This window comes from Eurosta solidaginis, chromosome 2 (genome assembly GCF_040869045.1).
Source record: "Eurosta solidaginis isolate ZX-2024a chromosome 2, ASM4086904v1, whole genome shotgun sequence".
Taxonomy (NCBI): domain Eukaryota; kingdom Metazoa; phylum Arthropoda; class Insecta; order Diptera; family Tephritidae; genus Eurosta; species Eurosta solidaginis.
This window is the reverse complement of record NC_090320.1, coordinates 150,775,312-150,796,278: the sequence shown is the minus strand read 5'-3', so window position 1 is coordinate 150,796,278 and position 20,967 is coordinate 150,775,312. Positions and strand designations below refer to the sequence as shown.

At 39.1% G+C, this 20,967-nt stretch overlaps 2 protein-coding genes across 2 annotated transcripts; one reads left to right on the top strand and one right to left on the bottom strand.

Moving 5' to 3' along the window:
* Positions 1–7,178: 7,178 nt before the first annotated feature.
* LOC137241688 (uncharacterized) lies at positions 7,179–13,150 on the top strand. The gene is made up of 3 exons (XM_067769170.1): positions 7,179–7,291; positions 7,353–7,493; positions 12,821–13,150. Exons 1-3 carry the CDS (start codon positions 7,238–7,240, stop codon positions 13,148–13,150), a joined length of 525 nt encoding a protein of 174 aa, XP_067625271.1. The 5' UTR covers positions 7,179–7,237.
* Positions 13,151–20,229: 7,079 nt separating this feature from the next.
* LOC137241687 (uncharacterized) lies at positions 20,230–20,957 on the bottom strand (the record flags this gene model as incomplete). Its single annotated transcript, XM_067769169.1, has 1 exon — positions 20,230–20,957. A coding segment is annotated over one exon (573 nt), but the record flags the coding sequence as incomplete, so codon positions are not given.
* Positions 20,958–20,967: the final 10 nt, after the last annotated feature.

Sequence of the window (20,967 nt, the reverse complement as noted above, 5' to 3'; positions counted from 1 at the left end):
GCGCGAATGAAATGCTTGCCCATTATTACTTGCATTTGTCAGTGCCAGTCATTCGCTTGCAGCCAGCTGTTACAGTGGTGGCGTATGTAATAGGGATAGTGCATTGGTTACAGTGCGGTGCATGTAGAAAATACTTGTAATGCAGGTAAAACGGCATTGCACCGGCTAATGACTATAACGTGCGCGGATGAATGGGAAAAGGAACAACTAAGGAAGTGTCAGCTAGAAGATACAGATCTGTCACATGTTATGCAAGGGCTCGAACGAAACGAAAGACCAAATAGAGAGGAGATGTCAGCAAAGAGTCCCATTTCGAAGTCATATTGGGCACAGTGGAACAGTTTAGAATTGATATCTGGTTGCTTGCATCGAGTATGGGAGAGTGAGGATGGTCAATGTAAGAAGCATCTGATAGTTGTTCCCAGAAAGAGGATTCCTGACGTGCTCAGCAAGCTGCATAGTGGACCAAGCGGAGGTCATCTTGGAATCACGAAGACGCTCGAGAAGATTAAACAGAGATTCTATTGGGTTGGTTTTCGTCAGTCGGTCACTGATCGCACAAAATTATAAGTACCTGTGGATAAATCATGGTAGAATAATTATGAAAAAGACTGATAATAGCGACGTTGTTATTCTTAGTACTTTTGACGATTTGTCAAAAGTAACGTAGTTTTCTAATTATTATTTAATACTTGCATATTTCAAATGGCTTTCTCAAATATTTTATATATAAACAACCTCGCTATAATCAGCCCTATTAATGATCTTGATTTGATGTATAATTCTACGGATTCGTTTGTTGCTATTCATCAAAACATACGTAGTCTTCGGCAAAATTTTGATTTATTGTTATGCAATCTAGAGATGTTTAAAAACTATCCCGACGTAATACTTTTGTCTGAAATCTGGATATACTCCCACGAAATTCATGATTTCACTATACCTGGTTATAATTTTTTCGCGAACACTAATGACAGTTATTCTGCAGGTGGTGTTGGAGTTTTTGTTCGGGATATGTATGAGTGTGATTATTTTGAATGCAATCTCACAAGTGCTGACATCCTAAAGGTTTCAATAAGTATTTCCGGTGCAGTCTTTACTTTTATATGTGTTTACAGGCTACATGCGATACCTGTTCAGATATTTGTGGAAGAGTTCTCAAATCTTCTCCGTAGTGAAAATTCAGCCAATATTGTCATCTTAGGTGACTTTAATTTAGATATTCTTAACGCTAATCCTACCATAGATAGTTTCCTAAATCTAATGGCTGGTCATGGTTTAACATCGTATTTAAATGAACCAACTCGTAGTATGTCTGGAAGCTGCTTGGATCACGTTTTCTGTCGTGTTAGTAATCATTTTCTCAGTAGTTTGCGTAGCCTAAATCTTGATGTCGGAATAACAGATCACACTATGACTGGTGTACTACTAAGCAAGGCCTGTGCAAAAAACAATAATAAAAAGGTTAGTTCTTGTTTAACGCAAATAAATTTTGACGCTCTAAACGAACTATTGCGATTTGAGTCATGGGATGAATGTTACTCTGAAAAAGACGTATCCAAGGCATTTAATATTTTTCTGAACATTTTTAACAGACACATTAAGTCTGCTAGCTTTTCTTTTATCCCTCGCAGATCTGATTATAAGTTAAAACCATGGATTAGCAAAAAGTTGCTCAAAAAAATTCATCTAAAAAACAAGCTTGGAAAAAAGTGTAAAAACCACCCATCAAACGCAAATCTTCGCAGCAGGTATATGAAATTATGTAGAGAACTGAAAAAAGAAGTACACGTGGAGCGTGATAATTTCTATCGAAATAAGTTTAGGTCTTCCTATGGAAATCCAAAGAAGGAATGGAATATTATTAACGGTCTTCTGAATCGCAGTTGTAAAGCTAATAATACATCAATTGTTTTATGTGATGGTAGCGTGAGCTTTTCTGATCCTCCAATAGTGGCAAACCTTTTCAATGATCACTTTCTATCAATAGGGCAATCACCTGTTTTCGAATCCTCCGCTCTGATACCTGAGTTCTCGAATTCGGGAAATAGTTTTTTTTTCGAGCCATTTACTGGCATTGAAGTTTTAAAAACAATTAATTCTCTGAATAACTCTAGATCATGTGGTTGTGATGGAATTTCGAATCAGACTCTTAAATATGTGGCACTAAATTTAGTTGATATCCTAACGCATTTGTTTAATATGAGTATTTTAGGTGGATCATTTCCTTTAGACTTAAAATGCGCTATTGCCATTCCTTTATTTAAAAAGGGTGACAAAACGGATATAAATAACTACAGGCCTATTTCATTACTGTCTTCAATTTCAAAAATTTTTGAAAAACTGGTTAAAGGTCGAATCCTATCATTTCTTGACAATAATAACTATTTCAGCTCAATGCAATTCGGGTTCAGATATGGGCGGTCAACAGAAGATGCCCTGCTGGACTTTTGTTCTCACATATATAGGGAACTAGACAATAAAAAGAATTGTGCTGGACTGTTCGTTGATATCACTAAAGCATTTGACATGGTTGATCATCAAATTTTATTAGACAAATTGTATTTTGCGGGCTTCCGTGGTTTTATATATAATTGGTTTAAATCTTATTTGTCAGGAAGAATTCAAAAAGTAAAAGTTGGAAGTAGTATAAGTAACCCAGTTACAATTAGCTTAGGTGTACCTCAAGGATCTGTCTTAGGTCCTATTCTATTTTTGATTTACCTTAATTCAATATTCTCGCTGCCATTGTATGGAAAAGTAACAGCCTTCGCTGACGACCTTGCTATCGCCTATGGCTCATCGACCTATCTGGATTTAGTAGCAGGAATCAATAACGATGTGCATTTGCTAAGAGTGTGGTTTGCAGCACATAAGCTCTGTGTCAGCAAGAAAACGAAGTTGATGTATTTCAATTTGCATCCAAAATCCTCACCTGACATAGCCATTGTATTCCATGCTACTGACTGCAAACGTTTTGTACTAAATAATTTTCTGTTCTGTGCATCGTTTAAAGCTGAAGTAAATTGTTCCGATAAGTGCTTCACTATTGAAAAAGTAAGCGACTTCCAATATCTTGGTGTTATTGTTGACCAAAACTTGAGTTGGTCTACGCATATTTCTCGTTTGAAGTCCTACTTGCGATCTTCCGTTCGTTATTTTTACAATTTAAGAAAAGTTTGTTCAAACGAAACACTTAAAACTATTTACTACGCTTTAGTCCACTCCAAGCTCCAATATGGTATAACCTGTTGGGGTGGCGCTGCAGGTAATAAAATCCAGCAGCTTCTAACTATTCAAAAATGGGTCATAAGAAAAATATGTAATGTTGATCGTTTTCACCACTCTATGGAGTTGTTTAGGGATCTGAAAGTTCTTCCTGTTAAGCATATGTACTACTATAAAACGTTAAAGATATTTTTCATTCGCTGTGGGTATTTACATAGCCTGGTATCGGATAGTTATAACTTGAGGCAAAACTCATATGGACTTGTGTATGTCCCGACCTCTCGAACAACCAGCTTCAACAACTTCTTTACTATCGTTTCTTGTAAAGCTTTTAATGCGTTGCCTGCATGTATACGTGTCACTAGAAATCTGAATGAGTTTTTGGGAAAGGTTAAATCTTTTCTACTAGAGAAATCACACGAAGACATCAAAATTTTGCTGAACCATAGCACTTAAAAAAGTATATGTACATATTGTATTAATATATTTTATTACTCATTATTTTTAATCAAACTTCACCCCACACACTATTTTACATGTTTTTGAATTCAATTTTATTCGGAGATGGCATTCGATACTAAAATACATATATTTTTACAGAATGCCTTACTTTTCTTTCTGTAATTATGGTTAATTTAATTTAAGTCGCTATTGTAACATATATGCTGTTTTGAAAGAAAATGAATAAAAAATGAAATGAAATGATTGGATTGCAAACTTCGAGGTTTGCAGCAGAGCGAAAGACCCAAAACCCGAAGTCATGGCCAGATGAAGCAATATAACTCAGGTGCGCCATTTGAAAGGATCGCTATCGATAGATGCCGATGCGGAGAGAAATGTCAAGAAATCCACTGGTGATTTGGAAGAAGACCTGAGAGAAATACATGATCTGATAAGGCAACGAACAACGATTATGAGTGACAAGATGAAAGCCAGATACGATAAAGCAATTAATTCGGAAGGTTTTCAGGAAGGAGATTTGGTGCTGTTATTAAACCCACAACGAAAAAAAGGTTTGTTCCGAAATTGCACTTTAATTGGGAAGGCCCATACAAAGTTGTAAAACGGATTAACGATGTAGTGTACTGCATACAAACCATTGGCAAACCACGAACCAAAATGAAATTGGTTAATTTGGAAAAGCCGGCAGTGGTTCGATCAAGAAATTTTCTGATCGGGACGATCAGACTTAGGTGGAGGGCAGTGTGCCGAATATTAGTGACACTAAATGATACTCACATCACTAATCTGATACCAAGTAAATAAAGCCAAAACAAAAATAAAGCAAGCTGCCACACTTGTATGCACGTAAACAAATTAATCATTATGTCTACACATATGTTCATACGAGCAGCGGAGAGAAACACACAAACACATATTTATTTTAGATACTCCCAAAAGTAGGCACTCATCGGTGCAAGTATCACTCACATATACACGCGCATATTGCTATGCATCTGTAGTTATTGCTGAGAAATTTATAGCTGGTAAACAAGAAGTAAATTCTAGAAATAGAAACGCCTAGAAATATGCCAACGAGGAAACCTAAGAGTATAAAACAACACCAGCTGAGGCACGACCAATCAGTTTGATTAGTTGTGAAGTATCAGTGTTATTGTGAAGTACTTTAATAAAAGCCATTTAGCATTATTGAATATTGCAGTTATTTATTCAACAGTTTAGCGATACCAACGTTAGTAGAAGGTTGCAAATAAGCGGACTTTCCCTAAATTCGTTACAATACCTATACAAGTGAGTACATATGTACACAATATACTATTAAAATATTAAAAATGTACATAGTAATGTTAGTAGGTATATGTATGAGCTTTTGATATACTTCGAGGCATTTTATGGGTATTTTATAACAGTTGAAAAAAGTTTTGAAGGGTGGAATTATTTTTGATTAATTTCAACCCAATACGGTTCGCAACAAAATCATCGGCAGCAGCAACAAAACCACAGCAGCAGTAACAATCTAATATATACCAAAATTTTACTTTTTAGAAAATAGAAATTCTTTTGATGATACCGATTATGTCTTAATTCAATGCTTTTTGTTTTTTTCTTTTCGAATTTAATTCGACCACCAATCGCGAAAACCTCTAAAAGGAGGAGAAACAAGTTAATAAAAAGTGGTAACAATAAATAATAGCTAAACCGTTTTTGCCGTATAAAACTTGGTTGAATAGTTTACATTGCATGAAATCTCTCTTCTCCTTCCTTCCATCCAAGTTAAACAAAAAAGCTAGGTCGTCGGTTATGACCCTGCGGAAAACCTCATGCCTTTAGTTTGGACAAAGTAAAGTTTATGCATAACTATTTAATTAAAATATCTTTTGAAAGTATTATAATTTCGTTCACCATTGATTCGAAGTATTCTTGCCTTTCCAGCTTTCCTTCAACGTCTTTAGCTGCATCAATACTGAAAAAAGGCAATGTTTCAGAGATCTCTATTTGCAGTTCGTCTTGAAGTTCGCATGTCAGACGACCAACCCAGCGTAGCACTTTGACTACTAATACCTTAAGTCTCGTTTTCATTACGGCATATATGTTATCAAATGTTGCCAAAATAATGAAAACGGGTTGCCAAATAGTGTCAGTTGCGTTTGCAGTCAGGTTTGACAGCTCACTGTCAAACAAAATTGCATCCAAGTGAAAACGACCAAGTTTCAGTTTGCCAGCGCAGTTGGCAACGTTTGACACACAAAACAGATTTTCCAACATGCTGGCAAATCTGTCATTAGTGCACAGATGATTTCACAAGAAAGGTAAATTTTATAAAATTTGTAGAAAATGTTTATACTTATATTAATTTGTTGAATTTTAGTTTGGAGTTTATAGTTAAAATGGAGAGCGATATGGGCGGGTTAACTTCAAATTGTACAACTTTCCTTCACCCACCCAGCGATATGGACGGGTTAACTTCCAGTTGTACAACTTTCCTTCACCCAGTCGGAACCACGGAAAAAAAGAAGCGTGTGCGCAAACTAACAGAGAAATGGAGAGCGGAGCAAACTGAGAGGCTGGTCCAAGAAGTAGAGGTAAGGGACGGTACCTGGAATTTTCTGTCGCCTCAATACAGGGACAGGAATTTGAGGGAGGCTCAATGGCAAGAAGTGGCAGATATCTTACAGATGGCGCGATCTGAGGTATCTGCCAAATGGAACAGCCTGCGCTGCTCTTTCCGCGTGAGTTATTTTTTTTCTTTATAAATATATATGTAATTGCTAAATCTAACATTTATAATAGGCGGCCTTTAACAGAAAACATAAGAGCAAAAGTGGACAAGGTGCGGTTCGAGCATATGCAGAAAATCCGCTATACAACTCCCTCAAGTTCCTGGAGCCGTCGCTGCAAATTGAGGCCAACACAACGTCCAATCTTCCAAGTGTAAGTATATATGTATTTATAAACATACAGATACTTATATATGTATGTAAATGTATACACATATCTTTTTCATAACGATCGACATGATTTAAGGGGTCAGTGCTGTTTGCCAAAAAAGCTCAAGAATTTCTTGATCGTTTTCTTGCGAATAACATTTAGCTCTTTAACAAAAGAAATAAAATAATCAGGGGATTCGTTTATACGCTTATATTCGTCGTAAAGCACAAGTGGTCTAACTCGAATTTTCGTTGTTTTAGAAAGGCATGGTACTGCGTATGGAAAAATATGCTCACTTTTACTTTCGCATTAACGGGGTACCTCCTAGCTCCCATAGTCACGCCATAAATAGCAGAACTAACTTATGTTGCCAGTGCTTGTTGTTGTGTGTTGTAAAACTAGTATATGTATATCTAATTTTTCATACAAATTTACATTACATTATACAAGCTTTTCGAGGCATGTGCGCAAACTAACAGAGAAATGGAGAGCGGAGCAAACTGAGAGGCTGGTCCAAGAAGTAGAGGTAAGGGACGGTACCTGGAATTTTCTGTCGCCTCAATACAGGGACAGGAATTTGAGGGAGGCTCAATGGCAAGAAGTGGCAGATATCTTACAGATGGCGCGATCTGAGGTATCTGCCAAATGGAACAGCCTGCGCTGCTCTTTCCGCGTGAGTTATTTTTTTTCTTTATAAATATATATGTAATTGCTAAATCTAACATTTATAATAGGCGGCCTTTAACAGAAAACATAAGAGCAAAAGTGGACAAGGTGCGGTTCGAGCATATGCAGAAAATCCGCTATACAACTCCCTCAAGTTCCTGGAGCCGTCGCTGCAAATTGAGGCCAACACAACGTCCAATCTTCCAAGTGTAAGTATATATGTATTTATAAACATACAGATACTTATATATGTATGTAAATGTATACACATATCTTTTTCATAACGATCGACATGATTTAAGGGGTCAGTGCTGTTTGCCAAAAAAGCTCAAGAATTTCTTGATCGTTTTCTTGCGAATAACATTTAGCTCTTTAACAAAAGAAATAAAATAATCAGGGGATTCGTTTATACGCTTATATTCGTCGTAAAGCACAAGTGGTCTAACTCGAATTTTCGTTGTTTTAGAAAGGCATGGTACTGCGTATGGAAAAATATGCTCACTTTTACTTTCGCATTAACGGGGTACCTGCTAGCTCCCATAGTCACGCCATAAATAAATTGCTTAACACCCTCGACGAAAAAAAATTTCACTATATTTTAAATGAAAATATACAAAAATGTAGGTACATATGTTACGAATGAAACCATTTTAAGTTTTGTCCCAGTTTACTTCAGTTCACTGTATACAGTGTTCCACAAAAGTCTACTTAGATGCAACTAAATTTCTTTTTTCAAAATTTGCATAACAATTTTCAGAATTTTTTCGAGTATGCAGTTTTGCAACCCATTGTTTAAAAAAAAAATTTTTAGTATTTAGTAAAAAAGTATGACTTTTTTTCAAAAATTAATTTCTCAAAAAGGGTTATTTCTTTTTTGTTTAAACTTTTTATGTATCGAGTGAGTAGTTTATGTTACAACTTGGGTAAATATCCATTGGCCAAAGCTCGTTGTTTTCGAAATATGAATTTTTGAATATTAATCTTTTTTCCAATATATTAATGCATTACATATCAGCATACAAGGCGATCAATGCCAAATGCTTAAAACTAATTAAAATATCATGTTTATTATTCAAAACAATCATTTGTTGTTATTTTTCAGAATTAAAGTGATTTTGTAACACGACATGGCAAAAGCTCTTGTGACGGTATTGGAGGTTTAGTGAAATATTTTGTCTCATACATACAATCTCCGTAGTAGAGTCGGGAGCAATGCCGAGCTTCAGCCCCTGCCCCCCGTCTTCTTCCCCCTCTTTGCCACCAGCAATTGTGTAGATCAGGGAAACAAACTCTTAGTCCCTGCCTCCCTTTGCACCGTTTACCAGCATAGAATATATACGTTTGCGACATCCGCCAATGCAGCTCCTGCCATGGACGGTGCCACTTTCCTAGATGTTCTGGTCTCCGCGACGGCAACCCCCCGACGGGTTTCATTGCGCCATGTTGCCAGGTCGCAAACCCCAATCTACCGGGAACCCCAATGCTTGCCCAAGGACGCCCAGTCCCAGGCCACAACAGCAGTTGCGTCCTGGCCTTCCTCAACCCAGGCGTAGTCACCCGTCACTTACTCCCAGAGTGGCGACGTCTCCCCCTATGCACTTCAGAATTCTGCAGTTAAACTGTAATGGATTAACTGGGAAGATCACGGAGATAGTCGATTTCATGAAGCGGCACAACATCCGCATTGCTGAGATTTAAGAGACTAAACTCACAGCAAGATCTGCACTGCAAACCTGTTCTGGGTATAATGTCCACAGAAAAGATCGCATGAGCGGAAATGGAGGCGGCCTCGCGTTTATCATACATCACTTTCTGCAATATCATATATTTGATCCTGGCATCGACCGCAGGGACAATGTCTTAGAACGTCAAGGCCTATCTGTCCGGTCAGGCGATGCAAAATTAGAAATCATCAACATCTACATCCCTCCTGTCACCTGTTGCCCAGTGGATACCGCCCTGATATCAGCGCCGTACTCAAGGGATATAAACCAACGCATCAGATTGCTTGTGGATGAACACAAGTGGGCGAAATGGGAGGAGCACCTAAGAGGTTGTAACCTCTCTACCGGTGTGGGTAAACTTTGGTCCACCGTAAAGTCCCTATCGAATCCGTCTAAGCACAATGACAAAATTACCATCGCCTTTGGCGATAAAGTGCTGTCGGATGCGAAAAAATGCGCGAGCGCTTTCTGCCGACAATATATAATGCATTCTACGGTCGGCAAAGATAGACGGAGTGCCAACAGATGTGCACATAAACATATATTCAGCGCGTCTCCAATTACCATCACCGCCAGAGAGGTTGAGGACGCCATCGGTCATGCTAAACCATCCAAAGCAGTGGGCCCAGACGGCATAGCCATGCTTAAGGATGCTTAAAAGCCTGGGGAAAGAGGATTTAAAATATTTAGCACATGCCTTCAACCTGTCTCTTTCCACCTTTGTCATTCCCGAAAAATGGAAAATTGCCAAGGTGTTGCAGCTACTAAAGGCTGGGAAACCAGCTAACATAGGAGAGTCATATCGCCTGATATCTCTCCTATCGCCAGTAGCCAAGACGCTTGAAGCCATTTTGCTCCCCTACTTCAAAGCAAATTTGGAGCTAGCCTGTCATCAGCATGGCTTCATGAAACTCCATAGCACCACCACCGCGCTAAATGCCATCAACACCCAGACAAATTGCGGTTTAAATCAAAACCCCCACCATAGAACAGTACTCGTTGCGCTAGATCTATCAAAAGCTTTTGATACGGCACGTTACTGCAAGACCTGGAAGGGTCTACCCTTCCTCCATGTCTTAAAAGGTGGGCCGCAAATTATCTGTGTGGTCGGCAGGCATCGGTTCAATTTAGAAATCAAACATCAAAACCAAGAAGAATTAAACAAGGGATGCCACAGGGTGATGTTCTATACGCCGATAACTGCACAATAATGGCCACAGGCCCAGGCCCACAGATCGATGAGCTTTGCAATAGAATAAACGACTACCTCCCTGATCTCTCCAGTTTTTTCGCCTCGCGAAACCTGGCATTCTCACCGACTAAATCCTCCGCGACCTTATTTACAACATGGACATCCCAAATGTCGACCATTTCGAACATCAACGTCGATGGCACTACGCTACCGACTGTCCTACATTTTGGTGAGCATGCAGCCGCAATTGTGCCGAAAATCCAGAGCCGTAATAAAATCCTCAAATCCCTTGCTGGCAGTACTTGGGGAAAAGACAAAGAAACGCTCATTACCACATACAAAGCAATTGGCCAGCCGATTGCATGCTACGCGTCCCCTATACGATCGCCAAGCCTAAAAATTACCCACTGGAAGAAGCTACATGCCTGCCAAAATTCTGCTCTCAGAACCGCCACATTAAAAAAAATCACAGTTTCTGTATTGGGTCATGAAGCATATTTTCATAAAAAATTAGTTAACACAATAAATAAACTCGAAGCTCGTGTTGAGAGGGTTTCGGAAAATTTATTTGTTTTTTTTATCCTTACAAAAACAAATAGTTTTTTAGTGTAACTTTTTTATTTGACATCCGATTGATATGGCAAAATGTTTACCTTGAGAGCCAATTTCGGTAATAGTCTAGTTGAGGGGTCGACTGCTAATACGCAACCAAAAATATCGAGAGAGGTGTCAATCGACGTGTCTTGATATCAGTATTAATAATCCGAAGGCGAAAAATAAAAATATTAACTCGTTCAAAAGATATAAACGAAAAACCGAAAAAGACCCTCGGGTACCTCCGAAACCGGGGGTCGGATCCATAGTATTTTTGCGCAGAACACCTTTCTGCGTTGGCGGCCTTCGGCCGCGCTTATAAAAAATAACCCTGGGCTACGCCATGCCAAGTCCGGGTGTGTGGTATAACCGTGGCTACCGCCACGGTGATGCACACTTTTTTTTGGTGGGTACAACAACAACAACCTCATGAAAATCGCCAACTTCAACTGGAAATATCTCCGGACAGAGATAAAATATTTCTCATATTGCGTAGCACTTTGACTACTAATACCTTAAGTCTCGTTTTCATTACGGCATATATGTTATCAAATGTTGCCAAAATAATGAAAACGGGTTGCCAAATAGTGTCAGTTGCGTTTGCAGTCAGGTTTGACAGCTCACTGTCAAACAAAATTGCATCCAAGTGAAAACGACCAAGTTTCAGTTTGCCAGCGCAGTTGGCAACGTTTGACACACAAAACAGATTTTCCAACATGCTGGCAAATCTCTCATTAGTGCACAGATGATTTCACAAGAAAGGTAAATTTTATAAAATTTGTAGAAAATGTTTATACTTATATTAATTTGTTGAATTTTAGTTTGGAGTTTATAGTTAAAATGGAGAGCGATATGGGCGGGTTAACTTCAAATTGTACAACTTTCCTTCACCCACCCAGCGATATGGACGGGTTAACTACCAGTTGTACAACTTTCCTTCACCCAGTCGGAACCACGGAAAAAAAGAAGCGTGTGCGTAAACTAACAGAGAAATGGACAGCGGAGCAAACTGAGAGGCTGGTCCAAGAAGTAGAGGTAAGGGACGGTACCTGGAATTTTCTGTCGCCTCAATACAGGGACAGGAATTTGAGGGAGGCTCAATGGCAAGAAGTGGCAGATATCTTACAGATGGCGCGATCTGAGGTATCTGCCAAATGGAACAGCCTGCGCTGCTCTTTCCGCGTGAGTTATTTTTTTTCTTTATAAATATATATGTAATTGCTAAATCTAACATTTATAATAGGCGGCCTTTAACAGAAAACATAAGAGCAAAAGTGGACAAGGTGCGGTTCGAGCATATGCAGAAAATCCGCTATAAAACTCCCTCAAGTTCCTGGAGCCGTCGCTGCAAATTGAGGCCAACACAACGTCCAATCTTCCAAGTGTAAGTATATATGTATTTATAAACATACAGATACTTATATATGTATGTAAATGTATACACATATCTTTTTCATAACGATCGACATGATTTAAGGGGTCAGTGCTGTTTGCCAAAAAAGCTCAAGAATTTCTTGATCGTTTTCTTGCGAATAACATTTAGCTCTTTAACAAAAGAAATAAAATAAGCGGGGGATTCGTTTATACGCTTATATTCGTCGTAAAGCACAAGTGGTCTAACTCGAATTTTCGTTGTTTTAGAAAGGCATGGTACTGCGTATGGAAAAATATGCTCACTTTTACTTTCGCATTAACGGGGTACCTGCTAGCTCCCATAGTCACGCCATAAATAGCAGAACTAACTTATGTTGCCAGTGCTTGTTGTTGTGTGTTGTAAAACTCGTATATGTATATCTAATTTTTCATACAAATTTACATTACATTATACAAGCTTTTCGAGGCATATATAAGAAATGAAACGAATAGCCTGAATATATTCTGCGAAAAAGCTATTTTTAACCGTTGTTCAAACAAATTATGAGATAGGGTGATTTTGAAATTTTTTTTGAAATAGGTTAATCTTCCACTCAGGCGCATTTTTTTTTAATAATTAGCGGTTATTTAACATGTACCTATTGATTTATAGAAATGTCCATCGCAGCAGAGTTCACCTGCTTCCCAGGGTGACACAGACGGTTCTGAGGACTGCGATGACTCGATGTCAACACCGTCAACACCCCGAGGATCAGTGTCACGACGTCGCGCTAAAAAAGATGACGATGGTTTCTCCGAGGTGATGGAACGAGCATTAGAGACAATGTCAACGGCCGCAAAAGCTGATGCCTGGGATGACCTGGGCAATTTTGTGGCATCAAATGGCCGTGAATGGTCAACTGAACTCCCTCAACTGGGAAAGGAATTCAAGGCTGAGTTGTATGAGCTGGTATTAAAATACCAGAACAAATTTGCACGGTAAGAGCAAAAGCAATAATATTGATAAAATGTTAATTTCTCTTTTTCTTTTTTTAGCAAAGAATAATGCCGTCGTAATTTTTACAATTATTTATGTATTTTCAGATTTACATATGTATACATTCACTAGCCAGAATAACTATGCGTCCTATATTACAGTGAACTAAAGATAGACTGAGACAAAATGGAAAATGTTAACATAGTAATTTATGTGTATTTAATAATTTTCGTAAAAACTTTATTTTTTTTTTTGTGTTGTATGAAAGAAATTGCTTAACACCCTCGACGAAAAAAAATTTCACTATATTTTAAATGAAAATATACAAAAATGTAGGTACATATGTTACGAATGAAACCATTTTAAGTTTTGTCCCAGTTTACTTCAGTTCACTGTATACAGTGTTCTACAAAAGTCTACTTAGATGCAACTAAATTTCTTTTTTCAAAATTTGCATAACAATTTTCAGAATTTTTTCGAGTATGCAGTTTTGCAACCCATTCAATTCTAATACAATAATGTGTAACTTCCAAAGAGATTGAATATTTCCTTGGTTTTTGGCAATTTTTTTTTCTGACGTCTTTGGGTAAAAAAACTTAAGATCGAAAAAAGAATTGTCAAAAATTAGGGAAGCGAGCGATCTGCTTGTAAGTTACACATTATTATACAAGAATTGAATGGGCTACAAAACTTCATATTCGAAAAAATTCTGAAATTTAGTTGCATCTAAGTAGACTTTTGTGGAACACTGTATACAGTGAACTGAAGTAAACTGGGACAAAACTTAAAATGGTTTCATTCGTAACATATGTACCTACATTTTTGTATATTTTCATTTAAAATATAGTGAAATTTTTTTTCGTCGAGGGTGTTAAGCAATTTCTTTCATACAACACAAAAAAAAAATAAAGTTTTTACGAAAATTATTAAATACACATAAATTACTATGTTAACATTTTCCATTTTGTCCAAATGAAATGTGTGTTTTTATTTTTATTTATTTCAAGCCAAATGAAATGTATCTTATTTATCTTAATATATACATAGCTATTTACCACCCCTGTGAATAGCGTAAATGTAAAAAGCAAAGACTTAAAAAGTACAAAATGTTATTTAAAAAAAATGTATATTAAACTGACACCTTTATTGATGTTAATGACAAGCAAAGACTGAATTTTAAAAAAATGTTAGTACGTAAGCCATTTTTTGTTTGTTCAAAGACTTAAAAACTACGAAATGTATATTAAACTGAACAGCTTTATTGAACTTAATAATAAGCAAAGACTGAATCAAAAAAAAAAATTTTAATACGCAAGCCACTTTTTATTTGTACATATCGCTCGTTTCATAGAAAATTGATGTAATCCAAAATTTAAATTTTTTGAGATTTTATGATACCCCGAAACAGCCTGCTGGTGCGATTATACTCAGAGATTAGAATACTCCAAAGTTCAAAAATGGCGGTCATAGCTATCTTTGATTCTCATTTTTATAATGGAGCTTTATGAAGAAATAAAACATTGTTTGCGTTTTCCCAAAAAATATAATTACAAATAATTTCTATCCTATTTTTTCAACTGTCAATAACTTTTGACCGATTCTCATGATTTTTCTTTGAAATTTACGTTATTACCTTTACTTTTATATAAATTTATAAACAATTGCATAGTTTAAAAAAAAAAATTTTAGTATTTAGTAAAAAAGTATGACTTTTTTTCAAAAATTAATTTCTCAAAAAGGGTTATTTCTTTTTTGTTTAAACTTTTTCTGTATCGAGTGAGTAGTTTATGTTACAACTTGGGTAAATATCCATTGGCCAAAGCTCGTTGTTTTCGAAATATGAATTTTTGAATATTAATCTTTTTTCCAATATATTAATGCATTACATATCAGCATACAAGGCGATCAATGCCAAATGCTTAAAACTAATTAAAATATCATGTTTATTATTCAAAACAATCATTTGTTGTTATTTTTCAGAATTAAAGTGATTTTGTAACACGACATGGCAAAAGCTCTTGTGACGGTATTGGAGGTTTAGTGAAATATTTTGTCTCATACATACAATCTCCGTAGTAGAGTCGGGAGCAATGCCGAGCTTCAGCCCCTGCCCCCCGTCTTCTTCCCCCTCTTTGCCACCAGCAATTGTGTAGATCAGGGAAACAAACTCTTAGTCCCTGCCTCCCTTTGCACCGTTTACCAGCATAGAATATATACGTTTGCGACATCCGCCAATGCAGCTCCTGCCATGGACGGTGCCACTTTCCTAGATGTTCTGGTCTCCGCGACGGCAACCCCCCGACGGGTTTCATTGCGCCATGTTGCCAGGTCGCAAACCCCAATCTACCGGGAACCCCAATGCTTGCCCAAGGACGCCCAGTCCCAGGCCACAACAGCAGTTGCGTCCTGGCCTTCCTCAACCCAGGCGTAGTCACCCGTCACTTACTCCCAGAGTGGCGACGTCTCCCCCTATGCACTTCAGAATTCTGCAGTTAAACTGTAATGGATTAACTGGGAAGATCACGGAGATAGTCAATTTCATGAAGCGGCACAACATCCGCATTGCTGAGATTTAAGAGACTAAACTCACAGCAAGATCTGCACTGCAAACCTGTTCTGGGTATAATGTCCACAGAAAAGATCGCATGAGCGGAAATGGAGGCGGCCTCGCGTTTATCATACATCACTTTGTGCAATATCATATATTTGATCCTGGCATCGACCGCAGGGACAATGTCTTAGAACGTCAAGGCCTATCTGTCCGGTCAGGCGATGCAAAATTAGAAATCATCAACATCTACATCCCTCCTGTCACCTGTTGCCCAGTGGATACCGCCCTGATATCAGCGCCGTACTCAAGGGATATAAACCAACGCATCAGATTGCTTGTGGATGAACACAAGTGGGCGAAATGGGAGGAGCACCTAAGAGGTTGTAACCTCTCTACCGGTGTGGGTAAACTTTGGTCCACCGTAAAGTCCCTATCGAATCCGTCTAAGCACAATGACAAAATTACCATCGCCTTTGGCGATAAAGTGCTGTCGGATGCGAAGAAATGCGCGAGCGCTTTCTGCCGACAATATATAATGCATTCTACGGTCGGCAAAGATAGACGGAGTGCCAACAGATGTGCACATAAACATATATTCAGCGCGTCTCCAATTACCATCACCGCCAGAGAGGTTGAGGACGCCATCGGTCATGCTAAACCATCCAAAGCAGTGGGCCCAGACGGCATAGCCATGCTTAAGGATGCTTAAAAGCCTGGGGAAAGAGGATTTCAAATATTTAGCACATGGCTTCAACCTGTCTCTTTCCACCTTTGTCATTCCCGAAAAATGGAAAATTGCCAAGGTGTTGCAGCTACTAAAGGCTGGGAAACCAGCTAACATAGGAGAGTCATATCGCCTGATATCTCTCCTATCGCCAGTAGCCAAGACGCTTGAAGCCATTTTGCTCCCCTACTTCAAAGCAAATTTGGAGCTAGCCTGTCATCAGCATGGCTTCATGAAACTCCATAGCACCACCACCGCGCTAAATGCCATCAACACCCAGACAAATTGCGGTTTAAATCAAAACCCCCACCATAGAACAGTACTCGTTGCGCTAGATCTATCAAAAGCTTTTGATACGGCACGTTACTGCAAGACCTGGAAGGGTCTACCCTTCCTCCATGTCTTAAAAGGTGGGCCGCAAATTATCTGTGTGGTCGGCAGGCATCGGTTCAATTTAGAAATCAAACATCAAAACCAAGAAGAATTAAACAAGGGATGCCACAGGGTGATGTTCTATACGCCGATAACTGCACAATAATGGCCACAGGCCCAGGCCCACAGATCGATGAGCTTTGCAATAGAATAAACGACTACCTCCCTGATCTCTCCAGTTTTTTCGCCTCGCGAAACCTGGCATTCTCACCGACTAAATCCTCCGCGACCTTATTTACAACATGGACATCCCAAATGTCGACCATTTCGAACATCAACGTCGATGGCACTACGCTACCGACTGTCCTACATTTTGGTGAGCATGCAGCCGCAATTGTGCCGAAAATCCAGAGCCGTAATAAAATCCTCAAATCCCTTGCTGGCAGTACTTGGGGAAAAGACAAAGAAACGCTCATTACCACATACAAAGCAATTGGCCAGCCGATTGCATGCTACGCGTCCCCTATACGATCGCCAAGCCTAAAAATTACCCACTGGAAGAAGCTACATGCCTGCCAAAATTCTGCTCTCAGAACCGCCACATTAAAAAAAAATCACAGTTTCTGTATTGGGTAATGAAGCATATTTTCATAAAAAATTAGTTAACACAATAAATAAACTCGAAGCTCGTGTTGAGAGGGTTTCGGAAAATTTATTTGTTTTTTTTATCCTTACAAAAACAAATAGTTTTTTAGTGTAACTTTTTTATTTGACATCCGATTGATATGGCAAAATGTTTACCTTGAGAGCCAATTTCGGTAATAGTCTAGTTGAGGGGTCGACTGCTAATACGCAACCAAAAATATCGAGAGAGGTGTCAATCGACGTGTCTTGATATCAGTATTAATAATCCGAAGGCGAAAAATAAAAATATTAACTCGTTCAAAAGATATAAACGAAAAACCGAAAAAGACCCTCGGGTACCTCCGAAACCGGGGGTCGGATCCATAGTATTTTTGCGCAGAACACCTTTCTGCGTTGGCGGCCTTCGGCCGCGCTTATAAAAAATAACCCTGGGCTACGCTATGCCAAGTCCGGGTGTGTGGTATAACCGTGGCTACCGCCACGGTGATGCACACTTTTTTTTGGTGGGTACAACAACAACAACCTCATGAAAATCGCCAACTTCAACTGGAAATATCTCCGGACAGAGATAAAATATTTGCTTGTGGATGAACACAAGTGGGCGAAATGGGAGGAGCACCTAAGAGGTTGTAACCTCTCTACCGGTGTGGGTAAACTTTGGTCCACCGTAAAGTCCCTATCGAATCCGTCTAAGCACAATGACAAAATTACCATCGCCTTTGGCGATAAAGTGCTGTCGGATGCGAAGAAATGCGCGAGCGCTTTCTGCCGACAATATATAATGCATTCTACGGTCGGCAAAGATAGACGGAGTGCCAACAGATGTGCACATAAACATATATTCAGCGCGTCTCCAATTACCATCACCGCCAGAGAGGTTGAGGACGCCATCGGTCATGCTAAACCATCCAAAGCAGTGGGCCCAGACGGCATAGCCATGCTTAAGGATGCTTAAAAGCCTGGGGAAAGAGGATTTCAAATATTTAGCACATGCCTTCAACCTGTCTCTTTCCACCTTTGTCATTCCCGAAAAATGGAAAATTGCCAAGGTGTTGCAGCTACTAAAGGCTGGGAAACCAGCTAACATAGGAGAGTCATATCGCCTGATATCTCTCCTATCGCCAGTAGCCAAGACGCTTGAAGCCATTTTGCTCCCCTACTTCAAAGCAAATTTGGAGCTAGCCTGTCATCAGCATGGCTTCATGAAACTCCATAGCACCACCACCGCGCTAAATGCCATCAACACCCAGACAAATTGCGGTTTAAATCAAAACCCCCACCATAGAACAGTACTCGTTGCGCTAGATCTATCAAAAGCTTTTGATACGGCACGTTACTGCAAGACCTGGAAGGGTCTACCCTTCCTCCATGTCTTAAAAGGTGGGCCGCAAATTATCTGTGTGGTCGGCAGGCATCGGTTCAATTTAGAAATCAAACATCAAAACCAAGAAGAATTAAACAAGGGATGCCACAGGGTGATGTTCTATACGCCGATAACTGCACAATAATGGCCACAGGCCCAGGCCCACAGATCGATGAGCTTTGCAATAGAATAAACGACTACCTCCCTGATCTCTCCAGTTTTTTCGCCTCGCGAAACCTGGCATTCTCACCGACTAAATCCTCCGCGACCTTATTTACAACATGGACATCCCAAATGTCGACCATTTCGAACATCAACGTCGATGGCACTACGCTACCGACTGTCCTACATTTTGGTGAGCATGCAGCCGCAATTGTGCCGAAAATCCAGAGCCGTAATAAAATCCTCAAATCCCTTGCTGGCAGTACTTGGGGAAAAGACAAAGAAACGCTCATTACCACATACAAAGCAATTGGCCAGCCGATTGCATGCTACGCGTCCCCTATACGATCGCCAAGCCTAAAAATTACCCACTGGAAGAAGCTACATGCCTGCCAAAATTCTGCTCTCAGAACCGCCACATTAAAAAAAAATCACAGTTTCTGTATTGGGTAATGAAGCATATTTTCATAAAAAATTAGTTAACACAATAAATAAACTCGAAGCTCGTGTTGAGGGGGTTTCGGAAAATTTATTTGTTTTTTTTATCCTTACAAAAACAAATAGTTTTTTAGTGTAACTTTTTTATTTGACATCCGATTGATATGGCAAAATGTTTACCTTGAGAGCCAATTTCGGTAATAGTCTAGTTGAGGGGTCGACTGCTAATACGCAACCAAAAATATCGAGAGAGGTGTCAATCGACGTGTCTTGATATCAGTATTAATAATCCGAAGGCGAAAAATAAAAATATTAACTCGTTCAAAAGATATAAACAAAAAACCGAAAAAGACCCTCGGGTACCTCCGAAACCGGGGGTCGGATCCATAGTATTTTTGCGCAGAACACCTTTCTGCGTTGGCGGCCTTCGGCCGCGCTTATAAAAAATAACCCTGGGCTACGCTATGCCAAGTCCGGGTGTGTGGTATAACCGTGGCTACCGCCACGGTGATGCACACTTTTTTTTGGTGGGTACAACAACAACAACCTCATGAAAATCGCCAACTTCAACTGGAAATATCTCCGGACAGAGATAAAATATTTCTTTTCCGCCTTCGGATTATTGTTCCCGAGATTAATACGCGTCTTTTGACACCTCTCTCGCTATTTTTGGTAGCGTATTAGCAGTCGAACCCTCAACTAGACTATTACCCCAATTTCTTCTAATGTCCTTTTGAGTTCGGAAGTCGTTTTCACATAGTTGTGTCAGGTACCGAGTTGTAGGCCCTTAAAATATTATTTTTCTTTCATCAAACAGAGGTATAAAAATATTCACCAAACATAAAAAATATTGGAACTTCTTTGTTTAAAAACTTTGTCAAATAATTCAAAAATAACATTGCCATGAATTTCAAAGCACTTTAATTTGACGAACAAAAAGAATATTTTAAGGAACAACCCGGTCTATTGCACACCTGCTTCTAAACTACCAAAATGAGTCATGTAGTATTGTTCTGTTGTATTGCCAGGCAACTTCACCATGAGGTGTCATGAAGTACTCCATAAATTGTTCACGCACATTTACTGCATTGCTTGCTGGCCTACCTAAAGTACTGCTTGGCCGAATTGATGGGAGCATTCCGCTTTCTCCAAGCTCCATTCGCCAATTACCTTGAACAGCAACACCATTTGTCTCACTATCTACGTCAGATGTTCTCATATATACTGATTTGCGGCTTAAAAGAAAATTGTGTAGGACGCAAATGGCCAGAACAATAGCTTTCGCGTATACTGGTTTCACGTCCATTGGCCTTCTCAGAATTCGGTACCGCGATGCACATATTCCGAACACATTTTCAACTACATTTCTGGCTCGAGATAGCCTATAGTTGAAAATTTTGTGCGACATAACTTGTTCACGATAACAAAAAGGTTTCATTATGTACGTTTTCAAAGGAAAAGCGTCGTCAGCAACAATGACAAAAGGCATTTCATTTCCTTCATGTGGAAGTGGCTTCGGTGGTGGAAAATTAATTGTATTTTCAGCAAGTGCAGTAGAAAGTGGACAT

Excerpts from the sequence above, each read along its gene's own strand:
- LOC137241688 (XM_067769170.1), top strand. The coding sequence starts at position 7,238 with ATGGCGCGATCTGAGGTATCTGCCAAATGGAACAGCCTGCGCTGCTCT. Across the intron at positions 7,292-7,352 it reads GCCTGCGCTGCTCTTTCCGC|GCGGCCTTTAACAGAAAACA; the intron begins GTGAGTTATTTT and ends CATTTATAATAG. Across the intron at positions 7,494-12,820 it reads CAACGTCCAATCTTCCAAGT|AAATGTCCATCGCAGCAGAG; the intron begins GTAAGTATATAT and ends ATTGATTTATAG.